Genomic DNA, 18,744 nt, shown 5'->3' with positions numbered 1-18,744 from the left:
GAAATTCAGCATTGGGGCTTAAGTTTCATACTTTAGTTTTTATTTTTCAAAAGTGATATCATATGATGTTTTTCTCATTGTTTAAGTTAGAAAATATAGGGAAAATTTTGGTTTTTATCTGAACTGAGCAGTAAAGAATCTTGTATTAGAATTTTGACTATTGGAGTTATATTGGAAATATATATGTATATATTTTTAGTTATCAAGCTAGCTGAACTTTTTTTGTTGTTTGCTTACATGTAATAAAAATAGCTCAAAGCATATTTTCCAATGAAAACTATCATGATTAGAAATACTAATGATAGGAAATACACATTTATATCAAGATTCTTTCAATTTATCACTAATAGAGAAATAGTAATGTTACTATTAATCTATGTTTATACAGAGACTTAAAAACGAAAACTTCCCATTTTGAGAAGGAGTTGTATGGTTTTGACAAAGATAATGCTAACCCTAAATTTCAGTTAAAAATTTTGCAAAAACAGCATTTGGAAGCGCAGGCCACTGAGTATGTGCAGCATGGGAGAACACTGCCACCTTGTGTGCGTGTGATGGTATTTCAGTGTCTCCTTTTTCTTTTGTTAATCCAGCTAATACTGTGCTATTTCACTGTTTGATACCGTGGTCAGATCTGTGTGTTTGTGCTCAGTCATCTTCGATTGTGTGCGACCCTGTGGATTGTAGTCCACCAGGCTTCTCTGTCCAGGCAGTTTTCCAGGCAAGAATATTGAAGGGGGTTGCCATTTCCTTCTCAGGGGATCTTTTCAACCCAAGGATCAAACCTGTGTCTTTGACATCTCTTGCATTGGCAGGCAGATTTTTTTACCACTGTGCCACCTGGGAAGCACTATGGTCCCATATATCAATGTGTAAAACATTGGATTTGTGTGTGTGTGTGTGTGTGTAGTAAAATTGATCCAGGTTTTCTTTTTTCTTGGCAGAAAGAGGGAGGTCTTATATTTTGAAGACATTAAATTTGTAGTTAGCTCTAAAAATTGGCAAGTCTGAGAGATCAGTCTGATTAATTAATCTCTGTGGTTAGTTGAGAATTGAATTCTTTTATTTGAATCTTACGGAAAGTTGATTCTTTGATCATTATCCATTTCAGTTTTTTAGTGCTTTGGAGTCATTATTCTGAATGGCAGAATTCATTATCCCAGTAGATAAAGAGACTATAAGTCATTGGGTGTACTAATACAACCAGATTCCTTGATTTTTAAAATGTTTTCCTTTAGGTCAAATGCAGAAGAATGACTATAATAATATGTAATAGTATTTAGAAAAATGTTAATGTGATGAAGAAGAGTTTCCTTTAAACCATTTTGGTTACCTGAGAGCATGACTTAGTAGTTTTCAAATATTACATGCCTGAAGAGGAAGCATGACAGGACTGAGAGTTCACTTTCTGGTGCTCACAGTTAACGTAGCTGTGTAATCATGAGCTCTTCTCTGGGCACGCATTATTTTTAAATTTATTTTTTTATTGAAGATAATTGCTTTACAGAATTTTGTTGTTTTCTGTCAAACCTCAACATGAATCAGCCAGAGGCATACATTTGTCCCCTCCCTTTTGAACCTCCCTCCCATCTCCTGCCCCATCCCACCCCTCTAGATTGATACAGAGCCCCTGTTTGAGTTTCCCAAGCCATAAAGCAAATTCCTGTTGGCTATCTATTTTACATATGGTAATGTAAGTTTCTGTGTTACTCTTTCCATATATCTCACCCTCTCCCCATGTCCATATATGTTTCTCCATTGCTGCCCTGTAAATAAATTCTTCAGTACCATTTTTCTAGATTCCATATATGTGCATTAGAATATAATATTTATCTTTCTCTTTCTGACTCTCTTCACTCTGTATAATAGGTTCTAGGTTAATCCACCTCATCAGAACAGAATCAAATGCAGTCCTTTTTATGGCTGAGTAGTATTCCATTGTGTGTATGCACCATAGCTTCTTTATCCATTCATCTGTCGATGGGCATCTAGGTTGCCTCCATGTTCTAGCTGTTGTAAATAGAGCTGCAATGAACAATGGTATGCATGTGTCTTTTTCAGTTTTGGTTTCCTCAGGGTATATGCCTAGGGGTGGGATTGCTGGGTCATGTGGTGGTTTTCGGAGAAGGCAATGGCACCCCACTCCGTACTTTTGCCTAGAAAATCCCATGGACGGAGGAGCCTGGTGGGCTGCAGTCCATGGGGTCGCTAGAGTCGGACACAACTGAGTGACTTCACTTTCACTTTTCACTTTCATGCATTGGAGAAGGAAATGACAACCCACTCCAATGTTCTTGCCTGGAGAATCTCAGGGACGGGGAAGCCTGGTGGGCTGCCGTCTATGGGGTCGCACAGAGTCGGACACGACTGAAGCGACTTAGCAGCAGCAGCAGTGGTGGTTTTATTCCTAATTTTTAAAGGAGTCTCCATACCGTCTTCCATAGTGGCTGTATCAATTTACATTCTCACCAACAGTGCAAGAGCATTCCACACCGTTTCCAGCATTTATTGTTTGTAGATTTTTTAAGGAGGGCCATTCAGACTGTTGTGAGGTGATTACCCATTGTAGTTTTGATTTGCATTTCCCTAATAATGAGCGATCTTGAGCATCTTTTCCTGTGTTTGTTAGCCATCTGTATGTCTTTGGGAAAAAGTCTAAGTCTTTTTCCCACTTTTTGATTGGGTTGTTTGTTTTTCTGGCATTGAGTTGTATGAACTGCTTGTATATTTTGGAAATTAATCCTTTGTTGGTTGTTCATTTGCTATTTCCCATTCTGAGGGTTGTCTTTTCACCTTGCTTATAGTTTCCTTTGCTGTGCAAAAGCTTTTAAGTTTAATCAGGTCCCACTTGTTTACTTTTGTTTTTATTTCTGTTACTCTAGGAGATGGGTCATTGAGGATCTTGCTTTGATTTATGTCATCGAGTGTTCTGCCTGTGTTTTCCTCTTAAGAGTTTTATAGTTTCTGGTCTTATATTTAAGTCTTTAATCCATTTTGAGTTTATCTTTGTGTTTGGTGTTAGAAAGTGTTCTAATTTCATTCCTTTAAATGTAGCTGTCCAGTTTTCCCAGCATCATTTATTGAAGAGGCTGTCTTTGCCTTATTGTATATTCTTGCCTCCTTTGTCAAAAATAAGGTACCTGGAGGTGCATGGGTTTATTTCTGGGTTTTCTATCTTGTTCCATTGGTCTGTATTTCTGTTTTTGTGCCAGTACCATACTGTCTTGATGACTGTAGCTTTGTAGTATAACCTGAAGTCAGGCAGCTTGATTCCTCCAGCTCCATTCTTCTTTCTCAAGACTGCTTTGGCTATTTGGGGTCTTTTGTGTTTCCATATGAATTGTGAAATTTTTTGTTCTAGCTCTGTGAAATATGCCATTGGTAATTCGATAGGGATTGCATTGAATCTGTAGATTACATATGGTAGTGTAGTCATTTTCACAATATTGATTCTTCCTACCCTGGAACATGGCATATCTCTCCATCTGTTTATGTCATCTTTGATTTCTTTCATCAGTGTCATAATTTTCTGTGTACAGTTCTTCTGTCCCCTTAGGTAAGTTTATTCCTAGATATTTAATTCTTTTTGTTGCAATGGTGAATGGGATTGATTCCTGAATTTCTTTTTCTGATTTTTTCATTGTTAGTATATAGAAATGCAAATGATATCTGAATATTGATTTTGTATCCCACAACTTTGCTAAAGTCACTGATTAGCTCTAGTAATTTTCTGATACTATCTTTAGGGTTTTCTGTGTACAGTATCATGTCACCTGCAAACAGTGAGAACTTTACTTCTTCTTTTCTGACATGGATTCCTTTTTATTTCTTTTTCTTCTCTGATTGCTGTAGCTAGGACTTCCAGAACTATGTTGAATAATGGTGGTGAAAGTGGACACCCTTGTCTTGTTCCTGATCTTAGGGGAAATGCTTTCAGTGTTTCACCATTGAGAATAATGTTTGCTGTAGGCTTATCATATATGGCCTTTACTATGTTGAGGTAGGTTCCTTCTGTGCCCATTTTTTTTAAGAATTTTAATCATAAATGGGTGCTGAATTTTGTCAAAGGCTTTTTCTGCATCTAGTGAGATGACAATATAGTTTTTATCTTTCAATTTGTTAATATAGTGTATCATATTGCTTGATTTGCATATATTGAAGAATCCTTGCATTCCTGGAGTAAATCCAGCTTGATCATGGTGTATGAGCTTTCTGATGAGTTGCTGAATTCTGTTTGCTAAAATTTTGTTGAGGATTTTTACATGTATGTTCATCAGTGATGTTGGCCTGTAGTTTTCTTTTTTTGTGTTGTCTTTGTCTGGTTTTGGTATCAGGGTGATGGTGGCCTCGTAGAATGAGTTTGGAAGTGTTCCTTTCTCTGCAATTTTTTGAAAGAGTTTTAGAAGGATAGGCATTGAGTTCAGTTCAGTCGCTCACTCGTGTCCAACTCTTTGCGACCCCATGAATCGCAGCATGGCCAGGCCTCCTTGTCCATCAGCAACTCCTGGAATTTACCACAACTCATGTCCATCAAGTTGGTGATGCCATCCAGCCATGTCATCTTCTGTTGTCCTGCCCCCAATCCCTCCCATCATCAGGGTCTTTTCCAATGAGTCAACTCTTCGCATGAGGTGGCCAAAATATTGGAGTTTCAGCCTCTGCATCAGTCCTTCAAATGAACACCCAGGACTGGTCTCCTTCAGAATGGACTGGTTGGATCTCCCTGCAGTCCAAGGGACTCTCAAGAGTCTTCTCCAACACCACAGTTCAAAAGCATCAATTCTTCAGCACTCAGCTTTCTTCACAGTCCAACTCTCACATCCATATATGACCACTGGAAAAACCATAGCCTTGACTAGATGGACCTTTGTTGGCAAAGTAATGTCTCTGCTTTTGAATATGTTATCTAGGTTGGTCATAACTTTCCTTCCAAGGAGTAAATGTCTTTTAATTTTATGACCATCTGCAGTGATTTTGGAGCCCAAAAAAATAAAGTCTGCCACTGTTTCCACTGTTTCCCCATCTATTTGCCGTGAAGTGATGGGACCAGATGCCATGATCTTCGTTTTCTGAATGTTGAGCTTTAAGCCAACTTTTTCACTCTCCACTTTCACTTTCATCAAGAGGCTTTTGAGTTCCTCTTCACTTTCTGCCATAAGGGTGGTGTCATCTGCATATCTGAGGTTATTGATATTTCTCCCGGCAATCTTGATTCCAGCTTGTGCTTCTTCCAGTCCAGCGTTTCTCATGATGTACTCTGCATAGAAGTTAAATAAGCAGGGTGGCAATATACAGCCTTGACGTACTCTTTTTCCTATTTGGAACCAGTCTGTTGTTCCATGTCCAGTTCTAACTGTTGCTTCCTGACCTGCATATAGATTTCTCAAGAGGCAGATCAGGTGGTCTGGTATTCCCATCTCTTTGAGAATTTTCCAGTTTCTTGTGATCCACACAGTCAAAGGCTTTGGCATAGTCAATAAATCAGAAATAGATGTTTTTTAGCTCTCTCTAAATGTTTGATAGAATTCTCCTGTGAATTCATCTGGTCCTGGGCTTTTGTTTTTTGGGAGATTTTTGATCACAGCTTCAATTTCAGTGCTTGTAATTGGGTTGTTCATAATTTCTGTTTCTTCCTGGTTCAGTCTTGAACTTTTCTAAGTTCAAGTTCTAACTTTTCTAAGATTGAACTTTTCTAGACTCTGTCCATTTCTTCCAGGTTATCCATTTTATTGCCATATTGTTCATAATAGTCTCTTATAACCCTTTGTATTTCTCCATTGTCCATTGTAACCTCCCCTTTTTCATTTCTAATTTTGTTGATTTGATTCTTCTCTTTTTTTTTCTTGATGAGTCTGGCTAAAGGCTTGTCAATTTTATCTCCTCAAAGAACCAGCTTTTAGTTTTATTAATTTTTACTATTGTTTCTTTCATTTCTTTTTAATTTATTTCTGCTCAGGTCTTTAAAATTTCTTTCCTTCTACTAATTTTGGGGTTTTTTTGTTCTTCTTTTTCCAGTTGTTTTACGTGTAAAGTTGGGTTATCTGTTCGATGTTTTTCTTGTTTCTTGAGGTAGGATTGTATTGCTATAAACCTCCTTAGAACTGCTTTTGCTGCATCCCATAGGTTTTGCGTTGTCATGTTTTCATTGTCATTTGTTTCTAGAAAATTTTTTATTTCCCTTTTGATCTCTTCAGTGACCTGTTGGTTATTTAGAAATGTGTTGTCTAATCTTCATGTGTTTGTGTTTCTTACAGTTTTTTTCTTGTAATTGATACCTAGTTGCATAGTGTTGTGGTCAGAGAAGATGCTGGATATGATTTCAATTTTCTTAAATTTACTAAAGTTTGATTTGTGACCCAAGATGTGATCTGTCCTGGAGTATGTTCCATGGGGCTCACATTTCTTTATCTGAGAAATAGGCACTTGAACTCGATAGTTTCTAAGGACCTTTGTAGTTTTCAAATTCTATGACTATGTAAAGTTTTGCTTTAATTTTTAAAATGTTAATACTGTAATGGCCTTCAGTGTTCTCAATACATTCTTCTACATAAGAAGTTATTTTAAAGTTTAAGGTACTCATAGTTGTCTGTAAGTGTCTTAGGAAATATTAATCATTTGAAAGGACATATGTGTAAAAGTTTAAAACCAGAAGCCTAGGAAATTTGCTTACTTTTTATTTAACATGTGGAATACTTTGAAAATAATAGAAGATTGGTTTTGAGCTAACATAGATTTTAATTATATAGTATTTTAGCAACATAGGCTTGTATTTTTTTGGGGGGGGGGCACAAATGCATTACAAATGCCTTTATTTCAACTTCTGGGAAGCCTCCAAAAATTGGTATGAATATGGTACGCCTATATCATAGGTAGAATTTCTGATTGAAATGAAAAAAAGAGAAAAAGGTACCTTAGCCTATAGTTGAAAGCTTGGAAGTTCTTTAGGATATTACCCAACTGAGAATTTCATTTCCAGACTCTTGAGTATGTCTTCATTTCTCAGTATACAGCAACAGATATTTCCTGCTTACCTCGATTAATTTTTCTTGTGAAGTGTTAAGAGTGAACACATGTAATCACATTTAGCTTTTTACTTTGAGGCCATCTGGGGATAAGTTTTTTAAATTCTAAGTATAATTTTTAAGGAAAATGATGTTCATTGTTAAGCTGTGTAAACATGCCAAATCCATTATCTGTAGTGAAATAATTTCCCATGGCTAATGATTGTAATATCAAGGCAAAATGACTATATTGCTCTTTTTGCATTTATTTTGTGTAATACCAAACTACTATTTTATAGCGTGATTTCCTGGCAAATGTTTAAATTCACTAATAAAATCATTTCATATATAAAAATTTATGCACACATTATAAAATATTAAGTAAAGATGTAGCTAAAATCTCCATATTCTCTTATGGAAATATAAAAATACTAGCTAAGTTATATTCATAAAAATGAAGAGAAGTGAAGAGAATGCAATCATTAAAAAAGGCAAAGTGAATGATTACTGAATCTGTTTTTACATTGTATAAACTTAAGAAAACAAGTGTGTATTAGTCATATGACAGTAGATCTTTCTGTAGAGATTTTTTTCCAAGAGCTGTCTTGCAAAACCTGTCTCTACTGTGGGGTAGAATTGTGAAATAAGAAGAAAATATTGAGTGGTAGTTTATAACAGGCACATCTGCAAATCTAATATCTGGATTTGATACTGTTTAAGATGTTTTTGAAAACAAAGCATATGTTTTTGAACAGTTTGTTTTTGTATAGTGACTATAGTTTTTATTGATAGCAGTTATAATTTTAAAGATCGTATTCCTAGCTTCTTTTCTTAATTTTATGTACAGATAGGAATTTCATACACTATTAATGACTGTATTTGGTTCAGTTGTATTGTGTTAGCATTCTACTTGTTTGAAAAGCCTTTGAATCAGGAAAAGAATTATGATTATAATAAAAGATTTGCTTGTCAGCTGTCATTTTCTTCCTTGAGAATTATGGAGAATTAGGATACTCTTTAATAGTACATCATTGTTTATTTTGAAATTTAAAAAAAATTGAAGTAAACATGACATGTAACATTATACTGGTTTTAAGTATACAGCATAGTGTTTCAGTATTTGTATATATTGTGAATTTATCACCATAATAAATCTAGTTAACATTCATCACCACACATAGATTTTTTTCCTGTGATGTATTTTGAAATTTTAATGAAGCAAGTAACTTTATTCATAGACAAGAGTTTTCTTCAGCTATTTTCATCATAAACTGCATCGCTGAATTTGCAATAAGAAGATTCACCATTAGTTTATTTCAGTGACCCAAGTGTACTACGGTACCATGCTAAAATATGTATTAATGCTGATACAGTACTTCAGTGTGGTTGCTTATTGTGTTCTACATGGGTCCAGGCCTGTCTACTTCTTTTGTAATGTGTAAAATTGGATGGGTGAGTCATTGATTTTGATGAAAATGACTTTGTAAATTGGTATTTTTTATTCTAACAGAAGATTGATAATTGTGATTTTTCTAATTTATGCAGAAATTTGTTTCCTGTTCAAGTGAAATTTGAACGGGAAATTACATATAGACCATTATATAATGCAAACTCAATAACATGTACAGAATGAAGCATATGTGTACTCTTAAAAATTTTTTTCCATTCTTCTTTCTTCATTTTTCCTTTTTATGCATTAAATTTAGTGGCTGTAGCTCTTTAGGAAGCAGGTGCTGACCATCAGTGATTCTATATTTAGAAATATTTGTGCACAGACATTTTTAATGTATTTGTTTTATTTAAGGCAACATAATATTAGTAGAATAAGGTCTTCTATTAAATGATTGTGAAAGTTAATAGTCAGTGATGCACTGTTCAGTTTTGAGATGTTTAGCATAGATCTCATATATTTTTCTGCTTATTAGGCAAGAAGTTATGAAATGGAATGGATGGGGATATAATGATTCCAAGTTCATCTTCAATAAGAAAGGACAAATTGAGTTGACTGGGAAAAGGTAACTGGTTTATTCTGTTTTGTTCCTTTTATTTAAATATCTATGAAAAATTTTAAACATAAATAACAAATGTAACATTAAATAATAGACATACATAAAAGTAGAGCAGATAATATAATGGCTTCTCCCTAGGTTTAAAAGTGACTAATACTTTGTAATAAATGCTTTTCTTTTTCTTTTGTGTATCAAATTCTGACATTGTCATGTCCCTTCTAAACATCTATATATATATATATCCCTTAAAAGGACCTGGTAAAACCAATTATATAATACTGTTATCATACTCCTCAATATAACAGAAATTTTATAATACCTGGTTATCCATTTCACATTCCGTTTCTCTAATTGTCAAAGATGTCATTTTATAGGTATTTTGAGTCAGGATCTAAAGATTGAGTGTTTATATTTTCAGTAGAATAATGTCTAATACAGTAGAAACTTGTCATGTAGAGATGGCTTTACAAAATCTTTGGGGGGAGGGGAGTGAATCTTTTCAACTTAGAAAAACCAACTTCCTCTCTTCTCAGATATTACCTTCATTTTTCTATCTTTGGGTATTGAAGGCATAGCATCTTCGCTCTATGTGAGGAGCAGATAGGCACTTTGTGCCCAGCACCATTGAAAGCATAAACCTCCTGTTTTCTGTGGAGTAGTGTGGCTTTGTAGTGGTTTATGTTAGCAGTGTATGTATGTTAAGTGAATGATTAATCACAGAAAGTGTCACAACTATTTATACCTTACTGTATGAACCCTTATACCCATTGTTTAGGATCTGGCTTTTATTTTGGGTGTTCTGACACTTGACTTGCCAGTTTTTCCAGAAAGGATCAGGTTACATGTGGCCGACATATGTGCAACACTCATAAGATATTAGAAAAAAATTAGAGCCCCGGTGCATTCATTTATGATTAGATTATTTCTTTTTCAGGGTGTAGAACACTTGTTATTGCCTTTTCTGATCTTAAGATATATAGAAAGCAAAATTTGTAATTTATATATTGTTTGGAGAGCATAAATTGAAAGCAGAGGGAATTCAGTCATCATGAGAGAAAGTTTTGTTCAGGTTGTAGTAGAATTAGAGAATTCTTCTGTTGACTTTGGACTTTGGAAGAGTGCTGCTGCCCTTCCAAGCAGAATGATTCCATAAAGGCTTCATTTCTTTTGCACTGTTGCCTCCTGAGTCCAAGTCCAGTGAGGGAGAAGGAAGAAAACAAGAGTACATCTGACTGGCAGAGCCTGCACAGGGAACCTTTGCTTCTCACTGAGCTACCCACTATGCAAAGGGTAATTCTGTGAACATGAAGATGGAATTTAAATGCTGTAGGGTTAAATATGTGCTGCATAAATTATTTAATAACTAAAACCAAATAACTGAATAATACTCAATTCCCACCATTACTTTATCACAGACAGGATAATAAACAGGATTGAATTGAATCATAGCTTTCTCTAGTCTAGTCTCCTAGGGATAATGGTTAATATTTTTTTAATTAGAAAACACTTACAAATGTTCTTTAAGATAACAATAGCTATTATTTATTGAGTTCCTATTGAGTTATCTTAAAATAACCCTAAGTGGGTAGTGATGTATTCTTAGAAATAATTAGGAGATTGCGGATGAGGGAGGTTAAACACCTTACTTGAGGTCACCTGTGCAGTGGGAAATTGTGATTAAAACTGAAGTGCTTTTAAGGTTCATTCTTGTGCTATTTCTGTTATACTGTGCTGATAAAATATCATACTATCCATTGTATTGATCTTATTCTCTTTCCAGTCTCTGGAATCACTTTATAGGAGCCTTCTACACTCTATACACTGCTACAGTAGAGTTAGTCATATTGTAAAAAGATACTCTATGACTAAAGTTCCTGTTGTTCCAGAGTGGGGGTAAAGGACAGAATCATAAGAAGGTTGTGATTTACCTAAAAGAGAAAGTGAAATTTCTGACTGGAAAGGTTGAGTATTCACAGTATCAATTCACCAATTTGTATTAATAATATTAGATTGTAAGGCCAGTTTTAAAAATTCTTTGTGAAGACTTTTATTCTGGCATTGTAGTGGACTGACCCTTTGCCTTCTATAAGTAAGTAAGTGAAGTCGCTCAGTCGTATCCAACTCTTTGTGACCACATGGACTGTAGTCTACCAGACTCTCCATCCATGGAATTTTCCAGGCAAGAGTACTGGAGTGGGTTGCCATTTCTTTCTCCAGGGTTGCCTTCTATAACCACATAGAAAACATGGATAAAATACCACAAGAAAGAAAGATAACAGAGCTGGAAAAAAAGAAAGGGAAATCCATAGGTGCCAGAAACTGACTCCCAGTGAAAATTTATGGGGGTTCCTCTATTTCTGATCCAAGAACCTTAAAAAGGTAGAAAAATTTTATGAGTGAATGTGGTTGGTTGTCTGTATATATTTTGGGGAGGTTAACTTTGGCATTTCAAACCCAGCCATTAATTTAGAAGCAATTATAAGCTTTCATAGATGTCAGGGGAAAATAAGAAGATTTTCCCTGAACACAGTCTATTTTCTGAACAGATTTGTAATTTGACAGTTTATAATCCTGTAGATTTATAATCTTGCCGTTCTTATTATTTCTAGATACAAATGAATTGAGTCCTCCTGAGTTTAAGCAGCAGAAAGCAATACTTCAGAGCTAATGCTATAGATTTCTATAAACTAAAAATTTTGAAAGATGTCATTATTCTTTGACTTTAAAAGTGGTTATGCATTAATTGGAGCTTTCAAAGCATAAGTTAGGGATTAAATAGAGAGAATTTGTTTGGGTTTCCTGCACTTTGTATTTTTAGTAGCATAATTTTTAAAGTTTTATTTCATTATAAAAAGTTTTAAAATTGGTTAGCATTTGTGGAACTCTAGGTCTCAGGATAGATGGTTGCATCTACTAATATTCTGCTACTTCTGTGCACTGCCCCAGAGTGAGAGTTACTTTGTCTTTAGTCACATTAAATCTTTTTTTCTAAAGTGTGAACATTTATATTTAATTTACATTTTGACAATTTGCACATAAATAACAATTTAAACCAGTATGTAAACATAAGATAGTTTGTTCCAGCAGAGTAAAAAGCCAATAACTTTGGTCAGTTTTAACTTTGAGTAGAAGGAAAAGAAAAAAAGCCACTGTTGATTGTGGGCTCAATGTTCACATGTGAGAGGCCTCAGAGGGAAAGTCAAATGGTAGAAAGAATTATGAAGTCTCAAACCACTGTAGTCACGTTAAATCTTGATGTGCACTTCCTTCTTGGATATTTGTGTCCACAGAGTTTTCTTTCCATTATAGAATTATTTCATTGGTCTTGAAAGTTTGCTCTGGTTCTGTATCTTCTATAATATAGTCTACTTTGATCTTAAGAAAAGGTGGTAAATTGATCTCACCTTATATTTTACAACAAAAATCATTTCTTAAACTTTTCAAACCAATTATCAGTCATGGTAAAGATCTATTCTGAATGCAGAGTTTCAAAGAATAGCACAGAGAGATAAGAAAGTCTTTGCATGTGATCAATGCAAAGAAATAGAGGAAAATAATAGAATGGGGAAGACTAGAGATCTCTTCAAGAGAATTAGAGATACCATGGGAATATTTCATGCAAAGATGGCACAATAAAGGACAGACCTAACAGAAGCAGAAGATATTAAGAAGAGGTAACAAGAATACCCAGAAGAACTATACCAAAAAGATAATGACCCAGATAACCATGTTGGTGTGATCACTCACCTAGAGCCAGACATCCTGGAGTGCGAAATCAAGTAGACCTTAAGAAACACGACTACGAACAAAACTAGTGGAGGTAATGGAGTTTCAGCTGAACTATTTCAAATCCTGAAAGATGATCCCATTGAAGTGCTGCACTCAATGTGCCAGGAAATTTGGAAAACTCAGCAGTGGCCACAGAACTGGAAAAGGTCAGTTTTCATTCCAATCCCAAAGAAAGGCAATGCCAAAAAATGCTCAAACTACTGCACAATTTCACTCATCTTACATGCTAGCAGAGTAATGCTCAAAATTCTCCAAGCTAGGCTTCAGTAATATGTGAACTGAGAACTTCCAGATGTTCAAGATGTATTTAGAAAAGGCAGAGGAACCAGAGATCAAGTTGCAAACATCTGTTGGATCATAGAAAAAGCAAGAGAGTTAGAAATACATCTACTTCTGCTTCATTGATTACACTAAAGCCTTTGACTATGTGGATCATAACAAACTGTGGAAAATTCTTAAAGAATGGGAATACCAGATCACCTTGCCCACTTCCTGAGAAACCTGTATGAAGGTCAAGAAGCAACAGTTAGAATCAGACATGAAACAATGGACTGGTTCCAAATTGAGAAAGGAGTCTGTCAAGACTGTATATTGTCACCTTGTGTATTTAACGTACATGCAGAGTATGTCATGTGAAATGCCAGTCTGGATGAAGCACAAGTGGAATCAAGATTGCCAGGAGAAATATTAATAACTTCAGACATGCAGATGACACCACCCTTATGGCAGAAAGTGAAGAGGTACTAAATAAAGAGCCTCTTGATGAAGGTGAAAGAGGAGAGTGAAAAAGCTGACTTAAAACTAAACATCCAAAAAATGAAGATCATGACATCCAGTCCCATCACTTCACAGCAGATAGATGGGGAAACAATAGAAACAGTGACAGGCTTTATTCTCTTGGTCTCTAAAATCACTGCAGATGGTGACTGCAGTCATGAAATTAAAAGATGCCTGCTCCTTGGAAGAAAAGCTTTGACCAACCTAGATAGCATATTAAAAAGCAGAGACATTACTTTGCTGAAAAAGATCAGTCTAGTTAAAGCTATGGATTTTCCAGTAGTCATGTATGGATGTGAGAGTTGGACTATAAAGAAAGCTAAGCACAGAAGAATTGATGCTTTTGAACTGTGGTGTTGGGGAAGACTCTTGAGAGTCCCTTGGACTGGAAGGAGATTCAACCAGTCTATCCTAAAGTGAATTAATCATGAATATTCACAGGAAGGACTGATGCTGAAGCTGAGACTCCAGTACTTTAGCCACCTGATGTGAAGAACTGACTCATTTAAAGACCCTGATGCTGGGAAAGATTAAAGGCAGGAGGAGGAGAAAACAGAGAATGAGAAGGTTGAATGGCATCACCAACTGGATGGACATGAGTTTTAGCAAGATCTAGGAGTTGGTGATGGACAGGGAAGCCTGGCGTGCTACAGTCCATGGGGTCACAAAAAGTCAGACATGACTGAGCGACTGAACTGAACTGAACTGAGCCTCTTAAATTATGTAATGTCTCTGTGCGTTAATGTCTTTCTTTTTTTACAAAATGGAGTAATATCAACTTTATAACATTATCATAAGTTAATATACATAACAAACTTAGAACAATACCTGGCACATGATAAGACTTGTTTACTAAAATGAAAATTTGGCCATTTAAAAATAAACATTTTGAAATTTGTTTTGGTTTGTTCTGAGGGTTATTTTATTACTGCTTTATAGCACATTGGACTATTATTATTTGCATATCAACCTTCTTTACTACCCTAATCCTAACCCCAACCACTAAACCCTAAAATTAACCCTAACCCTGAGATTGGATGGTGGATATTTATCTCTTTATTTCTAGCACTTAATATTTTGCCATCTCTGATAAATATTTCTAAAAGTGAAAAGGTCCCCCTCTAAGCACTTGAGTTTTCTGCATCATTCTTATATATACATACAGTTTAGGACTTCTTGTATATATGAAATAATGTTCATGATTCATATAAACTTATTTAAATAGAATTTGGGTTAGAAGATAAGAGGAAACAAAATTTGAGTAGCAGATCTACTTCTTTCCATATTGTTCCTGCTCTGTAGAGTTCTTTTGTGTGTTTTAAATGTTTTGTAGCACTTTATATAAAATACAAGCACCTTCCAAATCTGGTTTATTTACTATTCCCTGTTCTTTTTATGGTTGTCACATCATGATATGATTTATAGTACTATCACTGAAATCAAGAAGAATAGTCAGTTATATTTGCTCACGTATTTACTCTTTCAGTCCTTACTTATTCCATTGTGAACAGTTCATTTAGTGTTACACTGCCCTTCGGCCTATACAGGTTCCTCTGGCATATCTTGTAGTGTAGGTGTGCTGGCTCTTAGTTCTCTTCGTTTTCATCTGAAGAGCTCTTTGTTTTACTTTTGTTCTTGAAAGATACCTTTTACCAGATATAAAATTCTAAGTTGGCATTCTTTTCCTTTCAGCACTTGAAAAATGTTGTTCAGTAGTTTTCTGGACTTTCTTTTTTTTTCTGGACTTTCTGATGAGAAGTCAGTCATAACTTTGTTATTACATTATGTGTAGTATGTCATTTTTCTCTCAGTTCAGTTCAGTCGCTCAGTCAGTCCGACTCTTTGCGACCCCATGAATTGCAGCACGCCAGGCCTCCCTGTCCATCACCAACTCCCGGAGCTCACTCAAACTCATGTCCATCGACTTGGTAATGCCATCCAGCCATCTCATCTTCTGTCGTCCCCTTTTCCTCCTGCCCCCAATCCCTCCCAGCATCAGAGTCTTTTTCCAATGAGTCAGCTCTTCACATGAGGTGGCCAAAGTACTGGAGTTTCAGCTTTAGCATCATTCCTTCCAAAGAACACCCAGGTCTGATCTCCTTCAGAATGGACTGGTTGGATCTCCTTGCAGTCCAAAGGACTCTCAGGAGTCTTCTCCAACACCACAGTTCGAAAGCATCAATTCTTCAGCACTCAGCTTTCTTCACAGTCCAACTCTCACATCCATACATGACTACTGGAAAAACCATAGCCTTGACTAGATGGACCTTTCTTGGCAAAGTAATGTCTTTACTTTTTAATGTCTTTCTCTTTTTCTCTTTGTTTTTTAACTTGCAATTTGACTGCAATGTGCCTCTGCATTTATCTTCTAGAGTTCTCTCACTTTCTTTAATTTCTAAACTCACGTCTTTCATCAGATTTGGATACTTTCTGTTATTATTTCTTCAAATACTTGTTTTTAAAATTCCTTTTCCTCATGTTCTTGGGTCTCCATTTATATGCATGTTACTATTTTTCTATTGTTCCACAGGTCCCTACAGCTCCATTGATTTTTTCTATTTTCTTTGTTGTTTAGATTGTATATATTTTATTGCTCTAACTGTAAGTTCACTGACATCTCCAGTCTGTTCTTGAGTTCCTCCAATGAATTTTTATTTCAATTTTAATTACAGAATTTTTGTTTTTTAAAAATAATTTCTATTTCTCTGCTGAGATTTATTTTCTCTTATTCACTGGTAACATATTTTCCCTTTTGTCCTTTAGTGTGGTTATAGCTGTTTTCAAGGGAAGAGGCAATGGCACCCCACTCCAGTACTCTTGCCTGGAAAATCCCATGGACGGAGGAGCCTGGTAGGCTGCAGTCCATGGTGTTGCTAAGAGTCGTCACAACTGAGCAGCTTCACTTTCACTTTTCACTTTCATGCACTGGAGAAGGAAATGGCAACCCACTCCAGTGTTCTTGCCTGGAAAATCCCAGGGACAGGGGAGCCTGGTAGGATGTTGTCTGTGGGGTTGCACAGAGTCGGACACGACTGAAGTGACTTAGCAGCAGCAGCAGCAGCTGTTTTCAAATCCTTGTGTGCTATTTCCAATATTTTGGATCATCTTGGGGTTTCTTATTGATTGCCTTTTCTCTTAATTATGGATAACACTTTGTTGGTTGTTTATGTCTAATAATTTTGAAATGTATCTTGGACGTTGTTACTGATATGTTGAGGAAAGTCTGTATTCTGTTACATTTGTCTGTAAAGGTTTTTTTGTTGTTTTTAAACCAAGAAGTTAACTTGACTTACCTCAGGTTTACTTCTGTGATGGTGAGCAGCTGAATTATATATTCAGTTATTTTAAACTTCACTGGGCTGCTTAGAGTCTGCTCCATACACTTGTTATTCAAGGTCAGCCAGACATTTGGACAGAGTTTATTTACAAGTCCCTCTCTAACTACTCCTGGATTTGCGTGATTTTTCTGTGCTCTTCCCAGATGCTGTGTTCACTGCAAACACCATCCAGTGGTTTAAGCCAGGAATACTATAGAGTTTTTGCATTCTTGCATTCTTTATTCTTTCTGTGGTACTCTGTGTGCTGGAGCTTTCCCTTTTAGCTAAAACCTGTTGAAACTGTAAAATTCTGTGGTGCTCTTTTCTTCTTACCCCCTATTTTTGCCTATCATTGGACTATCTATACTGTCCTCAAATAATTAGGTTTTTTTTTGTTTTTGTCCAGAGCTTATCATTATATGTGGGAGGGTTGGTTTGATAGCAATTACTTGACCTCTGCTAGAAACAGAATCTAAGATTTGAATTTACATGAATATACTTTGCTCTAATGTTTTACTTCTTTTTACCTTAGGTACCCTCTTAGTGGCATGTCATTGCCAACTTTTAGAGAGTGGATCCAAAATACCCTTGGAGTAAATGTGGAGCATAAAACTACCTCTAAAGTAAGTGAATAAAAACAATTAATAATATTCTTAATTGAGTGTATATGTATGTGGTTAATCCCAAATTAATTAAACTTATCTTTGTAATATGTTACAGTTGCTTTAATAAATTTGTCCTTTTTGTTAGTTTGATTGGCCTTGTTAGACTTTCTAGGGGTATTTTTTATTTGTTTGTTTTTTAGCGTCACAGATGTAGAGCCTAATCTCAGCATTTATCCTGAGATTTATCTCAAACTTTTAAACTCTGTGAGCCTCAGTTATCTTAATAGGAGAAATGAGAGTCATAAGTGTCAGTTGTATGTGTCACGAGTAGTAGTGAAGTTCAAATGAATGAATTCTGTGAGAGGACTTTATTACCAAAATATAAGTTGCTGTTGTTTTTACATTTTGTAATGAACTGACAGTAATCTAGGATTTATATAGGATAATTTAAAATAAAAATGTAATATTATTATCAAAACATTTAAAATATTTAAAGATTAAAAATAGAATTTTGATTAAGATATGAGTGATAGAGAATTTTAGTTTGCTCTTGTATCACTTTTCTGAAAGGGGGTTAAAAACCTTTAAACTGTATTAAGCTAATGAAATAGCATTTCTTTATATAATGATAATGTTTATTATTTATTACTTACTATGGTATAGTATTCTGTATATCTCTTTGTGTATAACTTCCATAAGTGCAGAGGCTATAATTTATACTATATTATCTACTATATTCAGAGACTTCCCTGGTGGCTCAGATGGTAAAGCATCTGCCTACAGTGCGGGAGACCTGGGTTCAATCCCTGGGTCGGGAAAATCTCCTGGAGAAGGAAATGGCAACCCACTCCAGTATTCTCACCTGGAAAATCCCATGGATGGAGGAACCTCGTAGGCTACAGTCCATGGGGTCACAAAGAGTCGGACACGACTGAGCGACTTCACTTTGCATCCACTGTATTCAACATATTATTAAGCACTGTAGATATTCAGTGAGTGCTTATTTTGTTTATTTATAAGTCCACAGTTACATTTTATTTTTGTACTTAATTAGACTAAACATCTAATTCCTACCTCTCCCAAACCAAATTCTTTTAACCTTGCTTTTAAAAAAATCTCTTCTATTTCCTTAATTTTTTCTGTTTGTTTGTTTGTTTTGTTTTGTTTTTTGAGGCAAGGAATGCGACTTTGTTAAGAGAGCTGGCTGGCTGAGAAGATGGCATACTAATGTCTCAAAATAACCATC

General features: G+C 35.4%; 1 protein-coding gene across 5 annotated transcripts in view; it reads left to right on the top strand.

Moving 5' to 3' along the window:
- Nucleotides 1-18,744, top strand: part of AGPS (alkylglycerone phosphate synthase) — a 133,845-nt gene that overhangs the window by 24,193 nt on the left and 90,908 nt on the right. For 4 of the 5 annotated variants that reach the window (XR_011569336.1, XR_011569335.1, XM_070798940.1 and 1 more), the window contains exons 2-3: nt 8,927-9,016; nt 17,426-17,516. Coding sequence is in view for 3 of the 5 variants with exons in the window: in XM_070798940.1 (XP_070655041.1) it covers nt 8,927-9,016; nt 17,426-17,516 (181 nt within the window). In the remaining 2 variants the exon portion in view is untranslated. The remainder of the gene's footprint in view (nt 1-8,926; nt 9,017-17,425; nt 17,517-18,744) is intronic. The other variant, XM_070798937.1, reaches the window with a different exon arrangement.

This window comes from Bos indicus, chromosome 2, assembly GCF_029378745.1.
Source record: "Bos indicus isolate NIAB-ARS_2022 breed Sahiwal x Tharparkar chromosome 2, NIAB-ARS_B.indTharparkar_mat_pri_1.0, whole genome shotgun sequence".
NCBI classification, from domain to species: Eukaryota; Metazoa; Chordata; class Mammalia; order Artiodactyla; family Bovidae; genus Bos; species Bos indicus.
This window is presented reverse-complemented; position numbering and strand designations above follow the sequence as displayed.